The sequence below is a fragment of the Prunus avium genome, chromosome 7, assembly GCF_965620075.1.
Source record: "Prunus avium chromosome 7, drPruAviu1.hap1.1, whole genome shotgun sequence".
NCBI classification, from domain to species: Eukaryota; Viridiplantae; Streptophyta; class Magnoliopsida; order Rosales; family Rosaceae; genus Prunus; species Prunus avium.
In genome coordinates, this window is record NC_142290.1 from 32499865 (window position 1) to 32516402 (window position 16538).

The window sequence follows — 16538 nt, forward strand, 5'->3', positions numbered from 1 at the left end:
TAAGTACCATAAATATTTATAGTGCATTTCCAATGTGACATTCGGTATACCACAATCGGTACTATAAATACTTGTCTAACATACAGACCTTTTCGACGCAGAATTCAATCATTTACCTGCTTATGAATCCATGTTTCTTCGTAGTGCATTCGATGATACATTTTATTTGATTCGTTTCATATATTTTGAATTATTTTAATAGAATAAATCCTACATCAAATTACAAGTTGAAAAAATAAAAATGAGAATGTAGTGTTAGCTGGAGTCATATCCCTTGCTCTGATTTTCTCTACCATAATCTGCTTGATTTTTGGAAATCTACATGTCACCTCATTAAAATTTAATATGAGGGATATAAACTGGACACATTATCCTTAAAGTAAAAACTCAATTTACTAAAATAAAAACTCAATGTACTAAGTAAATTGAGTTTTTACTTTAAGGATGATGTGTCCAGTTTAAATACCTTAAATTAAATTTTAATGATATGGCATGTAGAGGACGAAAAACAAGCAAATTATAGTAGAGAAAATCATAATAGAGAATCTGAATTCGTGTTAGCTTCTTCTGTACCTTCTTTCTTTGATGATTAAATGGATTATCATCAATAAATGTAAAAGAAAAATGAAGAAGGAGATTAATAGTAGTGATAGAAGCATGAGAATTTTATAAGGTTACTATTGAATGGCATTCGTCACATCACTCAATTATTTATAGACTTATGGTATGGTCTTTTTTTTATTGCCATATGGTAAATATAATAATATAGACTTGTATTGACAAAATATAGAGAGAAAAAAAAACAAGGTCATTGAGATCCCATAAAGATCAAACGGCCACAATCCCCCCGCCACAATCCATCAAAACCAAGTCCAATTCATTGTCAACCCTATTGAACTTAATAAAATGTGGTGGCCCGCACAGCATATTTTAAACTCCTTCACCTCTTTCCCTGAAACAGCAATTCCATCAAGGAAACACTCTTCTCTTGCTCCTTCCCTCTCATTGTATCCTCCACTTTGCTTTTTCCATCTCCAAATCTGAGTCCACATCAGAATGTGAACACCAAGCACAAGATTCACAGACGAAATCTAAAAATAGAAAAAACCCAACAAGAACAAAAATTCAAACTTTTTTCTGCAATTAAAGTTAAATAAACTCAATCTCTGTCATTAATCAGCAATGAAGGATGAGGATGGCCTTCCAACGTCGACGACGGCCAGCGCGAAGAAGGAGAGCTCGGATTCGAGTGTAGTACTTGGGAAAGGCAGGTACAAGTTTTGGGCTTTGGCTGCGATTTTGTTGCTCGCGTTTTGGTCCATGTTCACCGGCACCGTCACGCTCCGGTGGTCCGCCGGCAACCTCAATCGGCTCTCCGACGACCTCGACTCTCCTATTCACGACGATCTCGATGTCCTTGTCAGTCCCCTTATGCATTTTTGTTGCTTGTTTTTGTTTTCTGGGTTGGTTTAGTTGGATCTCTGATTTGATGGGTTATTGGCGATTTTGGGTATTGTTGTGTGTAGGAAATGGAGGAGAGGGAGAAGGTGGTGAAGCACATGTGGGATGTGTACACTAACAGCCGTCGGATCAGACTGCCCAGGTTCTGGCAAGAGGCATTTGAGGCTGCCTATGAGGAGTTAACCAGTGACGTCCCTGGTGTTCGAGAAGAAGCCATAACCGAGATCGCTAAAATGTCCGTGCGCTCTGTCGATCTCGATCCACCTCCTGTCCAATCTGCAGTGAGTCCCCTTTCTTTTGTGTTTTTTGTTTGATTACGCAAGGACATTGTTTAGGCTGATTTGCTCTTTGTTAAGCAGGCTACACTGCTCATTAGCTGTAGACTGCATTGCTCTTTTAATTAGTGAAATGGGTTAGTTTAGCTGGGGGACTTCGGTACTTTGATTGGGAAGTGTATTAAGGAAATAGGTTGTTTTGTTGTCCATTAATTAACCTGTTTATGATTACCCAGGAAGCAATATAGCAGCACTAGTGCAACGTTTCTTTGCTTTCATTGTTATGAAGCTTGGGTGGGGTTGGAGTTGGAATTCTCATGCAAGTTATTACTTGAGCTTGACATTATAATCCATTCAAGTAGGATGATAAGCTTATGCTGCATAATCTGCGCTTTTTTTCTTGCTTTTTATATCACTAGGGTAAGAGAAGAATGCTGTTTTACCTTTAGTTTTATTATTTTCATTGATCTTGTATTGTTTAATTCCTTTGGTGATAGCTTAAATTCTGATCCCTACCTTATCCTAATATAGTTTTCTGGCAATCTATACCATCATTTGCCTCCTCATGTTAGTATTAGATATCTAAGTGGCAGTCTGGCAGATACGAAGTTTTAAGACTATGATGTAAGAGTGGAAAGTAAATATGGGTTATCTTTAGACATACCTGGCGTTAGCATCTTAGCATCTAGATGATGGTCCTTTGTTTACCTGTTGTAATTACTCTAAATCACAGAACTTGATCACCTGGTTCGATTGAGATCCTGGTGAATGTCCGAATCCAATGCAAATCTATCATTGCTCAGCTTTAGATTGTAGAAGGTGCAGAAACTCAGGCCATGACAAGTGACAACCCAAACTTCTGGCCAATTTGGACTTGGTATTTCAATAACCATTTTGCTTACGGAATTTGGGTTGCTGAGTGGGTTAAGAAGACTTACTTGTCACGCCAGATTGTCATGTGATCAAAGACAAAAGCTATTTGCCAATACTTGCCTTTCACCCTTTTTATAAGAATTAACTGAATTCATTTTGCACGTCAAACTTAGAGGCAATGGATAGAGTTGGAAAAGGTGACAGCCTGGAAACTATCTTGTTGGATCTGTATCTGTACATTCCATTAATTTCCTCTGTTGTAGTAAGTTGAGATTCAGTCACTTCAAGTTGACATCGTGTTGTGTATGTTTGGATGAGATGATGTCTTCCACAAAATATGAGTGATTGTACATTCTTGCAGACTGCTTAAGTGATGGGCAAACCATCACAAAGCCAACTCATGCCCAGTGTGTCGTTCAAAGGGGAAAAAGAAAGAGATTATTGTGTTCAGTTTTCTTGTTCGGTAATTTGTTGTGCTGGGCATTCCTTTGGTGCTGCTGCTTTGTCTGTTTAGTGTTTGCACTATGTAATTCCAAAACTAAAACTACAAATTAAGGTCTTGTGCGTGGGACTCTTGGAAAGAATTCATGCTGAAAAACCAGAGGATTTTCCTTGGGATTTTAAAGAATTTATGACAATCTTTTGACCCCTGATCACTATGGCATTAAACAGAACAACATCGGTTTAGTCAACTAGCCTCCTAGGGAACAAATTAGACCTGGAATGTAAAACTGATGCTTTATACTAGTTCAACACATAGCAAGCAAGCATCGCATAGCGTTCCACTGGTTGAATTTTGATTGATGTCGTCCTCTAACCCGATCATTTATCCTAGGATGAAGGCAGGTTGTAATTTCTGGTATAAACTGCAAATGTATGCTTGTGATGCCCACCACAACGGCAGATGTTCCAGTACTTTTAGTATCAATTAATATGTCCGTCTTTTGAAAACCACGTACAGTTGTTTGGTTGATCGGGATGATAGACTTAGTAATTGAACCATACCCTACTGATCTTGAGTCTTGGCACATCGACATCTTGATCTTGATCTTGAGTCTTGACTAAGAAATGATTTCCATGTACATTGATGATTAAAGCAAAGCCTTGCTATTTGGTTTCTGAATATCTGTAGATCTTTTCCTAGATGCCTATAGCTTTGTATGTAAATATGCCTTATACTTTTTAACAAGTTTTGTTCTTTGTACCAGAGTGCACGGGAGTTTAGTAAGACTCTGAAGCAGGCAGAGAAAGGTAGAGAACTGGCGACCTCAACAGGGAGCGGTCGATGATGTCTAGAATGTTGAGGACCATGGTTCAAGTCTCCATTTTCCTGCAATTACAACTGTGTGCTGGCCAGAGTTTGTGAGTGATACTGAGGTGCACAGTCATACTCGGTTCTTCTTCTTCATATGTTTTCATAGGGCAAAACTATGTATTTGATTAGATCATCCATTTTTGGATATCACAGTCTTGCCATGTGTGTGGTAAACTGAAAGAACATGTGGAGTAGATGAGTTAAAGTGCAGGAATTTTGTTTTGATATTATTTTTTATAAATTCAATTGAAAGAAATTTCTGAAGCCTCACCTTCAAGTTTCCAATTTTAGTTCTTTATAGCAAGTAAAATCCTAGCACTAAATATTTGTATCACTCCATTTTCAATTAGTTCCTGTTCTAATGTTCATTTTCCTGTCAAATAAAAAACTTGTGACTTGGACAAATTGAGAGAATCCTAGTCAAGACAAAGTTTGATACTGGTGTGGTGTAACAAGAACTTCTGGTAATCCACAAAGTTTCAAACTTTTTTTAATGTGTAATTTGCATCTGGTATCAAACAAGAACTTCTGTAATCCAACTCACAAATAAAACAAATTCAGTGAGTTAATAAAACATTAAGGTTAATCTCCCTAATCTATCTTTCTTTTTTCTTTATAAAGAAAAAGAAAAAGAGAAATAACATATATGGTATAGTCGTATGAGAGTTGACCCCCAAACTAACGGACCATCCTGAAGAAGAGAGAGCGGCGGACTCAGGGCTCTCTCTCAGTCTCAGCCCAGCCGCCGAAACAATCAACACCAATCTCTCAAACACAGAGAAATGAGGTGCCCGTACTGCTTGGCCGGGCAAGGCCGGTGCGCGACGACAACAAACTCCCGTCGTTCGATAACAGAGTGCACGTCGTGTGGTCGTGTGGTGGAAGAGCGCCAATCCCAATTCCACCACCTCTTCCACCTTCGCGCCCAAGACAACCCTCTCTGCCTCGTCACCTCCGACCTCCCCACCCTCCACCACCAAGCCCAACCCAACAACGCCGCCGCCGCCGACGAAGACCCGTTCGAGCCCACCGGATTCATCACCGCCTTCTCGACATGGTCCCTGGAGCCCAACCCGCTCTTCCTCCGCTCCTCTCTCTCCTTCTCTGGCCACCTCGCCGAGCTCGAGCGCACCCTCGAATCCACCTCCTCTTCTTCTTCTTCATCCCCGTCGTCTTCCACCGTTGTGGTCGATAATCTCAGGGCCTACATGCAAATCATCGATGTCGCTTCGATCCTGGGCTTGGAATACGACATCTCGGACCACGCGTTTCAGCTCTTCAGGGACTGTTGCTCCACTACTTGCTTGAGGAATCGCAGCGTTGAAGCTCTCGCAACTGCTGCCCTTGTGCAGGCCATCAGAGAAGCCCAAGAGCCCAGAACCCTCCAGGTACATACATACATACACTGATTAAAGCTAATCGGCTTACTTCTAAGTTTTCACCTTTTCAGTTATAATGCTAATTGGGTTTGTAATTGTATTTCTTGTAAGTTAATTTCTGATTCAAAAGTGTGGATTTTGATGATGGGTATTGTGGAAGTGAAGTGGTTAACCTATTGGGTTGTGAGTTTTGTGGCTGTTCTTTCCAGTTTCTGGAGCTTCTGTGACTTGGCATTTGGTTTTGTATTGCAGGAAATCTCAATTGCAGCCAATGTGCCCCAGAAGGAAATTGGTAAGTACATCAAGATACTTGGAGAAGCACTGCAACTTAGTCAGCCCATCAACAGCAACTCCATATCCGTCCATATGCCTCGGTTTTGCACTCTCCTCCAGCTCAATAAATCTGCTCAGGTACCTTTTGTTTTGTTGCAGAGTGCACTACTTGAACTACTCATTACATTAACATACTTAGATCAAGTCATTTGCCTGCATAAGCCTGATGATATACAATTGGATGATTATTAAAAGGAAAGAAATATGGCATGGGATTTGCAATCCAAAATTCTTTAGGGAAATCCTATTAATTAGGACTAAGAAAGGTTTCAAACTAGAATTAGGAGTTGGGGAACTGTGAACCCAAATAGACATAGAGTTAAAAGTTGTGGAAAGTTTATCTCACAAGAACTGGTGAAACCAATTTTTGGTAGATTCTATCATTTTGATCTTCCAGTTTCCATGTAATTGAAAGCCAAATGGAGGCACATTTTTAAGGAACCCTGCTAATGACATTTTAGTTTCTTAACCACTATCACAATGTGTCTGATGAGTTTCTTATTTGTGTCATTGGCATCTTGCAACATCTTCAATGTTTAGACTATGGAATGAGGTTTATGTAATCGTTTACTCACAGGGGTTTCCTTTAGTGACTTAAATTGTTGTGTTCTTTGCTGACAGTATTGAACTTGAATTTTCCTCCTGATCAAGTCTGACCATGGTTGACATACTTTCTTGTAGAAACTGGCAACTCACATTGGAGAGGTTGTCATAAACAAATGCTTCTGCACTCGTAGGAACCCCATTAGCATCTCCGCAGCTGCAATATATTTAGCCTGCCAGCTTGAAGACAAGCGAAAAACTCAGGCAGAGATTTGTAAGGTGACTGGTCTTACTGAAGTCACTCTCCGGAAAGTTTACAAGGAGCTGTTGGAGAATTGGGATGACTTGCTCCCATCTAATTATACTCCAGCCGTTCCTCCAGAAAGAGCATTCCCTACCACTGTAATCGCTTCAGGCCGTTCTTCAACATCTAAAGTTGATTTAGTTGAAATACCAGTTTATTTGGAGAGAGAGAAGCTGTCTGAAATAAAACCTATCAAACCAAATGAGGGATTAGACATGAATGTTCCGGCCATAGGTAAAGAGGAGTTTGAGCTTAAAGGTAATTCTCGAGGTGCGCAAACCACTGTTTTGAATCAATCAACAACTTTCTGGCAACACCAGGTTCCATATGGTACTTCTGGTTTAAGGACGGCAGGAAAGAACTCTCATAATGGCACCGAAGGAATGGACATCGATGAGCCGCAACGTAACCAGCAGCCTAACCAACAGTTCGAGCAGAAGATGGGTATGGACTCAAACGGTCTTACTAGTACACGAAAGCCAACTCAAATTTTGAGCCCCCCAGCTTCAGGTGCATGCTCAGTTACCAGGCAGTTTCGTTGCCCTCCACCGTCATCAGGTTCTTCTCCAAATGTTTTGTATGTGCTGCCACCAAAGCTGGCACCAGGTTATACTGAGCTTAGAGGTAGCGGGAGTCAAAATGGAAGTGAAAATGCCAAACAGAGTGGAGATGCCTAGTGGTATGACTTTTGTATATAGAGACCTTACAAAATGTATCTTCCTTGTCACGATCGATGTATTTCTTCTGTATTTCGGTGACAAATGCGTAGCCTAGTTACTTGTTTAAGGTTTGAACGCGGTTTGATTATTGTTTATAGGAGTTGTAGAATTACAGAATTCATTAGGTGAGGGAGAATCGATCGAACCTAAAAAACCTAGAACCTAAAAAACCTAGAACTTCGAGTGCATAGGTAAATACTTTCAACATTGAGCTACAAATTGCATTTTAATTTTTCTTTTTGTGTGTGTTTAGTTTCAGTCCCAACAACAAATCCACAGTTTTACATTTTTATTTTCATCCCTCCCTTTCAAATGTGAAAAAGAAAGAACAAAAAAGAAGAGATATTTATTTATAGAAGGGAAAAAGTGTGGTTTATACCACGGGACAAACCAGCTAAACGAGCAAAGAAAGCATGTCGTAAGTAAAATAGACGGTAAAACAAAAAGCAGCGTCGCAGTTACGACATGCAACGTAAGTCGTCCGTCAGGAACAATCATGGCAATCACGTAATTTAGTCAAATCGTATAGGCATATCTATAACCGCCCCGATATTTCCACAACAGTGACGTGTCTTTCATGCGAAGCCGAAATCTTCTCTCTCTCTCTTTCTCTCTCTATCTCCCCATACAAACAAACACAACAAACCATAATCTTAACCTTCCATTCATCCATGTCACCGATCCGCGCCTTGTATATCCAACGGTCTGAAATCCTTCAATAATTCACACAGCCTAAACCATACGGATAGGTTCAGGCCCACGAACCCTAGCCACGGAACCCGAAGACTTACGAGCCCCCTCTAGAGGTTTATCCCGATTCACACACTCGCCCAATACCAATAGGAGAGAGAGAGGGAAGAGAGGGAAGAGAGAGAAAGAGAGAGAGAGAGGAATTCCAATTTCATTTTAGGTCCTTTTCTTGTTTTTGCTCCTTAAGCATTTCCTACTTGCGGAAGAGCGTCCGTACATCTGAACGTTTTAGGGTTTTAAAGCGGTTCAGAGAAAAACGATTTGAATTCGTGTCGTTTTGATCTTGAATTGGGGATACGGCTAAGGTTAGAGTTTCTCTGTCATTTATGTTCTCCCCTCTCTGGGATTGAAATATTGAAGCTCCGTTGCTTGTTTACAAAATACCAAAAAAGAAAAAAAAATAGCGATAAATTTTAGTTTTGTTCTTTGTATGAGATAAAATAAGGTTTCGAATTTGATGGACGAGATCTGGGAGCGGGCCGTTGAGACAGCGCTAGAGGGCCAGAGCGACCACGCCGCGGCTCGAGCCCTAACCCTAGACGGCGCCGTTAAGTGCGTCCAGGGTCGTCTACCTCCTCCAAGCCTTCTAGAGAAGTTTCAGAACCTTCAGCATCTCTCAATTGCAAACGTCGGCGTTTCGTCTCTGGAGCAGTTCCCGAGGCTCCGAAATCTCCAGAAGCTAATCCTCTCGGATAATCGAATCGCTGGAGGCCTTGAATTTCTCGTAGAAGCCGGTCTCGACTCGCTGAGAGACCTCGACCTCTCGAACAATCGGATTCAGCATGTCGAAGATCTCGCGCCGCTCGCGCAGCTCAAGCTGGTGTCCCTTGATCTGTATGAGTGTCCGGTCACTCACGTCAAGGATTATCGATCTAGGGTTTTTGGATTGATCAAGTCGTTGAAGTATTTGGATAAGATGGACGCGGAGGAGAACGAGAGGCCGGAATCTGATGACGAGGAGGACGACGAAGATGACGAGGAGGATGATCCTGGGAGCGGTGAAATCGATGGTGAGGATCGGCCGTTTAGGATGACCAATGGCCACAGTGAGGCGGTTGAAGGTGTTGTTGATGTTGATGAGGATGACGAGAGTGATGCAGACGAGGAAGAGACTGTGACTGCGACGAGGGTGAATGGACAAAATCACCAGACAGCAAATGGGTTTCGGGTTGCTGCTGTGCCTGGTGAAGAGGGAGATGAGGATGAGGAGGGAGACGATGATGAAGAGAATGATTCTGGTGAAGAAATCGATGAAGAGGATGTTGATGATGACGATGTGGTGGAGGTTCAAGAGATTGAGGATAGTGACGATGAGGATGGGGTTGAGTATGATGAGGAGGATGATGACGACGATGATGAAGATGACGAGGAAGAGGAGGTGGACAATGATGAAGGGGATCTTGCAGAGCCGGAGAGTACAGGGAGGTTGACGAGCACGGAAGGAGAGATTGATGGACATGAGCAAGGGGAGGATGATGCAGATGAGGATGATAATGGAGAGACCGGGGAGGAAGAGCAGTTAGTAGAAGAGGATGGGGAGTTTGAAGATGAAGATGGTGAGGAAGAGGTGAGGAGTTCCTTGCAAGAACATTTTTTATGTACTAATAATTGGTTGTCTGCATTTATATTTATGTTTGCTATAATATTATTTGCTTATTATTTTGTAGCAGTGTTTAACTGTTTATGGCTGATGTTCTTTTAGATCACTGGAGAGGAGAGACATGGCTGCTGTTGGTTTTCTCCATATGAGTCGAAATTGGTTTTCTGCATATGGGTCGAAATTTGTTTTCTGCATATGGGTCGAAATTTGTTTTCTGCATATGTCTTTGTATATGTTGATTGGTTGTATAGGTTTAGGAGGATGATTCTTTCGAGTGTCTTCTGCAGTACTGTGAAATAATGTTTGTGCTTTTCCGTGGTTATATGTGGTGTATAGTATGTCTTGAAAATTTTGAACAATTATAGGTTATAGGTTGTTGAACCTTATTCTTAGCTAATTGTTTTAGTTTTGTAGTTTTGGAAGCGTTTTGAAAATCAGATTTCTGTTTTGGTAACAGTTGTGTAGTAATAAGGTAAATGTTAGAATATGCCTTTTAAAACCCCTGCACTTTTATTCTATTTTCTTGCTAGACCTTTTTGTTGTTATTGTTGTTAGAAAACTTTTATTTGATGCCTTTTTCTGATGTATCTTGTAATACCAGTGTTGCTGGAATGTGTATTATTTTCTGTTGACTCTTCAGTGTTTATATCTTTGTGGGAAAAGAAATTGGAGGTGTCATGAAAAAATTTGAAGGTCCTTTTTTTCTGATTGCTGTTATTTAGTACCTGAATTTGTTGATTTGATTGTCAATTGCCTTCCTATGTCAGATTACATGATTTAGAGTGTTCTTGTAAGATTTTGTGTGACATGCACTTAACTTCAAACTTTTTCCTGTAATATTTGGCGCTCATGGTTCTTAAAAGTAGTATTCTTATAGGCTGGCACTTTCCTGCGAAAGAATGGTTGGTTGCCCAAGGGTGGCGGATTGTTGTTCTTTGATAAATTGGCTGTTTATTCGAAGCAGTGTCTGTTTTTAGTGTGTTATAAATCAAAGTTGCACTTTTTTTTAATCGTGGTGTAATTGTATGATGATTTTTTTCGTATCAATTTGGCTGTTTTTTCATTACTATTACTATCATTATTATTGATTTTATCATGATTACTTAAATTTATAAACTTACGGAAACAATTGGATCGCAGGAAGAGGACTATGGTGCAGGTTACTTAGTTCAACCTGTGGCGCAGGCTGAGGAAGAGGATGCTGGTGGCAGTGACATGGATGCAGGAAATGAAGAAGGTGATGGTGAAGAGGAGGAAGTTGAAGACGATGAAGATGATGAAGTTCAGGTGTTGCCGCCCCCTTCTTCTTCTTCTTCTTCTCAAATGAAGAGGAAGAGAGATGAAGCTGCAGATTCGGATGACAATGGTGAGGACGATGAGGAGGACGATGATGTTGTCGAGTACAGCAAGTCTTCAAAGAAGCATCGTTGACAGTCAGTAAATCTGTCAATGTTTATGTTTTGTTGATGCTGCCCTTTTTCTAGTTTGGAAAACAGAGAACCTCAGATTAGATTTAGATTGGTTGGTAGAACTGTTAGTGATTTTCCCTGATCTTGGACAAGCATATATATATATATATATATATAATGTTTTAAGGAAAAAGAAAAGGGGTTTGGATGCAATGTTTTTCAAGTTCAAAAAGTCGTTAGTATTTTATCCCTACTTGGTTCTCTCACATAGCCGTTGCTGTATGTTATTCAAATGACAGTTATGCGCGGCTCTAGTTGGGGAAGAGTCAGTTTCAAAAGGGGGTGTTGGGGAGAGCATATGGAGGGAAAAAGAAACTTGAAAATTGTCATTGTTTTTGGCTTCAGTTTTTTGTCCAACCAGTTTTTTTTTTTTGGGAAAAATGGGGGCATGTAAAAACGCTTGTAGATAGTTCTATTAAATCAAGTTTGGCTTCGAGTCTTATTTGCTCTGCTTTTTTATGTTATTCAGCAGGTGACGTGTAAATTCTGTTTATCTTTATATTATTGGGTGTCTAATATACCAGGTGGCAGTGATTGTGTGGTAAATGGTGCCCATGTGACATGGGACCTAAGGTGTCGATCTCTGATGGAAGAGTGCAACAAAATATGGTAGATTTGGTTATAGAGTAACTGTACCCAAGTGTTGCCTGCTAGTAGCTGACTTGATTTCAATTGGACAGCTTTTAAATAAGCATTCATTACAAAATAAAGTAAGTTTTATTTGTATGGATGAGCTAACTCGCTTTGAAGCTCAAGCTCAACTTGTAGACGGCTTTACCGTTAAAAGCAAGCTCTGCTGCGGCTCCCATTTCATGCTAGCTTTTGGTGAGCTGAAACAAGCTAGTAATAATTATGTAGAAGAGTTTTTTTCTTTTTCTTTATTCTTTTCTTTTTGGCCATAGAGAAGAAAAGAGTAGATGACGGAGACACTTTTATGATAATAAAATAATGAAATTGGTTGGTCTTAAATTGAATTGACTCTATGGTTGCTCTACTGTAAATACATCAAACTGGTTCCAACATGTGAATTCAGCAAACTAGAAACAAACCCTCTCTCTCTCTCTCTCTCTCTCTCTCTCTCAATGATGTTGCTAGTTTCTCCAGCATCCACCTCCCTATTATCAAACCCACTTCAAAGCTTCCATGCCACACACAAAACAACAACCAGATTGCAAGCCCCAGCCAAGGTCTTAGCCATGGCAAAGCAAACCAGCGACGACAGCAGCAGCAGCACCATTGCAGAGAAAGCAGCCATAGCAGGAGGCCTAGTCTCCACCCCAGTGATTGGCTGGTCACTCTACACCCTCAAAACAACTGGCTGCGGCCTGCCGCCTGGACCCGGTGGCTCCATCGGTGCCCTTGAAGGCGTGAGCTATTTGGCTGTCCTGGGAATTGTAGGGTGGTCCTTGTACACCAAGACCAAAACTGGCTCTGGCCTCCCTAATGGCCCTTTTGGCCTTTTGGGTGCTGTTGAAGGTCTCTCTTACTTGTCTTTGCTCTCCATTTTGGTGGTGTTTGGGCTCCAGTTTTTTCAGCAGGGCTCCATTCCAGGACCCCTCCCCAGTGACCAGTGCTTTGGATGATGTGGGATTATTGGCCACCACAATTCTATCTTGTGTTTGTGGACATGGTTTCGTCCAATTAATTTGTCCTGCATTTCAAGTACTAGTACAATGTTAATGTGTATCTATAAGAAATTCCATGACAATGTTTTTCCAAATTTTTCCTTCTTCTTTGATCTTTTAACCATTTCAATGTCGCCAACTTCAATTTTCCTTGGTTTATTGTGTATAATGTAACAAGATTATTCTAGTAGTAATTTAGGGTCGAATCCAATTAATTCTATTATTTCAATGGGGTTTTCACAAGTTTTAATCATCTTGCTCCTAAGTTTTATATAATGATGTATGCTCAAAGACAGAGAACACATGAAGAAGATATGACAAGCAGAAATAACCACCATATATTTAACAATTTGAGTTCGGTTTTTCACTACCCAAATCACCGATATTATAACACATAGATTAAAAACATCACGTAATGGTAACATACAAAATTATTTTCGATGCAAATAAGCCCACCATAAATTAAGGTCTCAAGTATGTTTTGTCTACAACACACTTTAAATCCTTACTTCCTACCTATCCTTTTTCTCCAATTGAAGAGATAAACACCAAGAAAAAGGTAATCATCTATTCAAGTAATTTCCTTATATAAACGAATGGTAATTTGTTTATAAAAATCAGTTGCAGATCCTCATTTCCTTAATAGTAAGATCGTTATACAAATCAGCTTTCATGTAATTTCCTTTTTAGCCTCCAATTTCCAAGCATCTGAGGCTAATGAAATCTTTTCATAAAAGCATTACCAAACAAAAACTTGAAATTTCCACGGTATGAAAATGTAATTAAAGAAAATTATCCATGAAAAGCATGATAAAATTATGATTTCTATTAATGATAAGGTCAAAATAATATTTTTCTCATTTTTTCCCCCTTATTAAGCCTCATTTGACTTGCTTATTGCCTATTGAATTCCAAATTCTAGAATAAAAGTATGAGATTTTCATGAGCCCCGAGCAATTCATAAATTCAGAAAAATTAGAAAAGTTATGCGGATTTGCTCCCTCAATATACCGGTGTAGCTCCGCCTAACAACACCGGGTGTTACATTCTGCTCATGTTATAGCACGTTTATATTTGTTGGTGTTACGGTAAAACACAATAATTACTCCGAATCCCAAACCGGAATAGTAATGTTGTTCTATTCCAGAATAGAACATAAGTCTTCTTGGAACCAAACAGCCGCCCTATTGACTGACACCACTAAGTCAAGCTGAGTCCTATTTTACCACAAATAGCGGGCCCCAAAAACCCCAAGCAGGAGTCCAAAAAGACTGTTCTTCAATATCTTCGTCTCTCTCTCTCTCTCTCTCTCCTCGACGATTTCACGAACGACGAAATCCGATTGGTACGATCGCTCACTCACTCACAGTTCTACTCTCTTCTCTCACTTTGATTTCCTTTTAATCTTCGTTTTGATCATTAATTCAGGTTTTTAATCACGATTAGCTCTCAGCAAATTTTTTCATGAGTTTTGTATGCTTCCAGTTTGTTCACATTTTGTGATGAATTGTTTTTGGGTTTTACAGCCTGATTTTCTCTGGCTGCCTCTTGATTGTGTTAGAGTAGCCTTGGATGTTTTCGTTTCTGTTATGGATCTGTTTGGTTGCTTAGAAAATTTAGGCTGAAGAAATGAAAGGGGCTTTTTGAGTTGGTCTATGCTCTCAGTTATTTTTTGGGTAGAAAATAGAAACAGTGCAAGCCTAAGAAGTTATGTTAAAAATGTGGTTTGTTTATTTATTCTTGTTAAGATTCCATATTCTCTGTGGAAGTTGATTTTGGAGAGTTCATAAGATTGTGGAATATCGTCTTTGAATATTCTCTGAGATCCTGAACTGTGTTTTCATCATGTAATTTTAATTAGACGAATATGCAGAAGCCAATAGTGATTGGTGATTGTTGGTCATAAGAAGAAATTGGTTGATTTCCTTGGGTCTAGTATTTAGAATTGATTATGAGTTAAACTATCCTTTTACCTAAAATTTGTATTTGTATCTAGCGCGGTGCTCTGTCAAATATGGAAAACGTGTGACATACAATAGTCTTCAAATACTAGACAAATTCAAAGATCTGATCAATGTGTCACAAAACAAATCTACAATGAAACATTCGGAAAAACCAGTAGTGACGTCTCTGTCTCAGATGTGTTGGCTTGTGTCAAATGTCTCTTTTACGTTATTGTACTTCAGATGTCTTACCTTTCTTTCTTAAGTTTTGAATATTTGATTGCTTTTGAAGGAGTGGAAGATTTAATTGAGGGCATAATGGATCGAGGAAGGAGAGCAAATCAGGTACTAGTAAACAAAAACAGTAAGATATACATGGACCTCAAGGACATCGTTAGGGATCATGCCCTCCCATATCTACCTGCTAAATCACTTTTCAGGTTCACTGGAGTTTGTAGGGACTGGAAGCTCGACATCCTAACTCCTTTCTTTGCCCACAAGCAGTCGAATTGTTTTTCTGATATCTCGGGCTTCTTTTATCAATCCAGAGCAGACCCACCTTCATTCATATCTCTTGACCGCAATGCATATGGTGTTCCAGACCCATGTCTGAAGTTCTTGCCTGAGCCAGTTGACATAAGGACTTCTTCCAATGGATTACTTTGCTGCCAGGGTCGTGATGGCTACAAGGCTTATTACATATGCAATCCTGTTACTAAGAAGTGGAAAAAACTTCCTAAGGCAAATGCTGATCATGGATCTGACCCTGCTATTGTTCTCATCTTTGAACCATCTTTGCTGAACTTTGTGGCCGAGTACAAGCTAGTATGTGCTTTTCCATCCGTTGATTTTGACAATGGATATGAATTTGAGATTTATTCCTCCAAGGAGGGGTCTTGGAGAGTTTCTGGTGAGATTTACTTTGGCAATAAAACTCTCGTGCCAAGATCCGGTGTTCATGTGAACGACATAGTTTATTGGCAGGCAATGGGTTCTCAGATTCTTGTTTTTGACTTGAAGATGGAGCGCACACAACTCCTCTATGGTGATTTTTATGGCACAGGAGGATGTGCAGCCCTGGGTCTGATGGATGGAAAGCTTTGTTTGACAAAGGCTCAGTCTTCAGGATTAACTGTGAATGTGTTGTCTAACGCCTACACAAACACAATGGAGATGAACAGCAAGGCCAGGACATGGAAAACGAAACATCAGATCACTCTATCACCTTCACCCTTTGCTCCGGCTGCTGATCGCTTGTCTAGTAACATAATGTTTGCCAGTGGAAATGTGGTCTTGTTTCGCAGTGGTGGAAAAATCTATTCGTACAACCTGAAGACTAAAGAAACTCAATGTGTGGGTGATGAATTTGATTACGATGCGAGGATTGTTTCTCATGTGAACAGTCTTGTGGAGATCTAGCTGGCCTCTCTTATGCCTTAGTTTGCCGTTGTGCAACCATGAAGAAAATGACACCGGGTAGTTTTTATTAGATGGCTGTGTTTTGAACTAGTTAGAAAAGTTTCTCCATTTATGCTTGCTTAGAGCTTGTGTTCATGGCCATCCAATTGTCCATGAGTCAACAGTCAACTGCTTATTTCTTCTTATTGGCTTCCTTTGTAGACCTGCTGCTTTACCTCATATGATATTATTGCGTTTATAATTGAGTTCTGCTAAACGAACCCTAAAATTAACTGAGTACACCTTACTATTAAACTATTTATTGAATTACTTATTTACCCTAATATAAAATGACCAAAAAGATAAAATAATATTGGTATTTATTGTTTTGAATCCATGCCTTCAAACAAATTGACTTAATTTTTAACAAACAACATGGAATTCATGAGAAGTGTATTGATCCAAGTTGATTTTTTATGCATAAAACTTAAACAATCAATAACACAAACCAATTCATGCTGAAATATTGGAAACCCACACCCAAAGAGTTC

General features: G+C 39.8%; 5 protein-coding genes and 1 long non-coding RNA gene across 6 annotated transcripts; 5 read left to right on the forward strand and 1 right to left on the reverse strand.

The window, feature by feature from the left end:
* Positions 1 to 919: 919 nt before the first annotated feature.
* On the forward strand, positions 920 to 4194 carry LOC110765342 (uncharacterized). Its single transcript, XM_021968440.2, has 3 exons — positions 920 to 1419; positions 1527 to 1742; positions 3818 to 4194. Exons 1-3 carry the CDS (start codon positions 1183 to 1185, stop codon positions 3896 to 3898), a joined length of 534 nt encoding a protein of 177 aa, XP_021824132.1. The 5' UTR covers positions 920 to 1182; the 3' UTR covers positions 3899 to 4194.
* A 360-nt stretch (positions 4195 to 4554) lies between these two features.
* On the forward strand, positions 4555 to 7319 carry PBRP (plant-specific TFIIB-related protein). Its single transcript, XM_021968436.2, has 3 exons — positions 4555 to 5312; positions 5556 to 5714; positions 6318 to 7319. The coding sequence occupies exons 1-3, from the start codon at positions 4707 to 4709 to the stop codon at positions 7158 to 7160; spliced, it is 1608 nt and encodes a 535-aa protein (XP_021824128.1). The 5' UTR covers positions 4555 to 4706; the 3' UTR covers positions 7161 to 7319.
* LOC148293346 (uncharacterized) lies at positions 5147 to 6322 on the reverse strand. The gene is made up of 2 exons (XR_015825606.1): positions 6212 to 6322; positions 5147 to 5799 (listed from the first exon to the last, which is right to left on the reverse strand). It is a non-coding gene; the product is annotated as an uncharacterized LOC148293346 (long non-coding RNA).
* A 668-nt stretch (positions 7320 to 7987) lies between the features above and the next one.
* LOC110765332 (Leucine-rich repeat (LRR) family protein) lies at positions 7988 to 11463 on the forward strand. The gene is made up of 2 exons (XM_021968428.2): positions 7988 to 9519; positions 10693 to 11463. The coding sequence occupies exons 1-2, from the start codon at positions 8410 to 8412 to the stop codon at positions 10981 to 10983; spliced, it is 1401 nt and encodes a 466-aa protein (XP_021824120.1). The 5' UTR covers positions 7988 to 8409; the 3' UTR covers positions 10984 to 11463.
* A 139-nt stretch (positions 11464 to 11602) lies between these two features.
* LOC110765333 (anti-muellerian hormone type-2 receptor) lies at positions 11603 to 12741 on the forward strand. Its single transcript, XM_021968429.2, has one exon. The coding sequence runs from the start codon at positions 12104 to 12106 to the stop codon at positions 12602 to 12604; it is 501 nt and encodes a 166-aa protein (XP_021824121.1). The 5' UTR covers positions 11603 to 12103; the 3' UTR covers positions 12605 to 12741.
* Positions 12742 to 13834: 1093 nt separating this feature from the next.
* Positions 13835 to 16210, forward strand: LOC110765348 (F-box protein At5g07610). The gene is made up of 2 exons (XM_088244853.1): positions 13835 to 13991; positions 14882 to 16210. The coding sequence occupies exon 2, from the start codon at positions 14908 to 14910 to the stop codon at positions 16006 to 16008; it is 1101 nt and encodes a 366-aa protein (XP_088100979.1). The 5' UTR covers positions 13835 to 13991; positions 14882 to 14907; the 3' UTR covers positions 16009 to 16210.
* Positions 16211 to 16538: the final 328 nt, after the last annotated feature.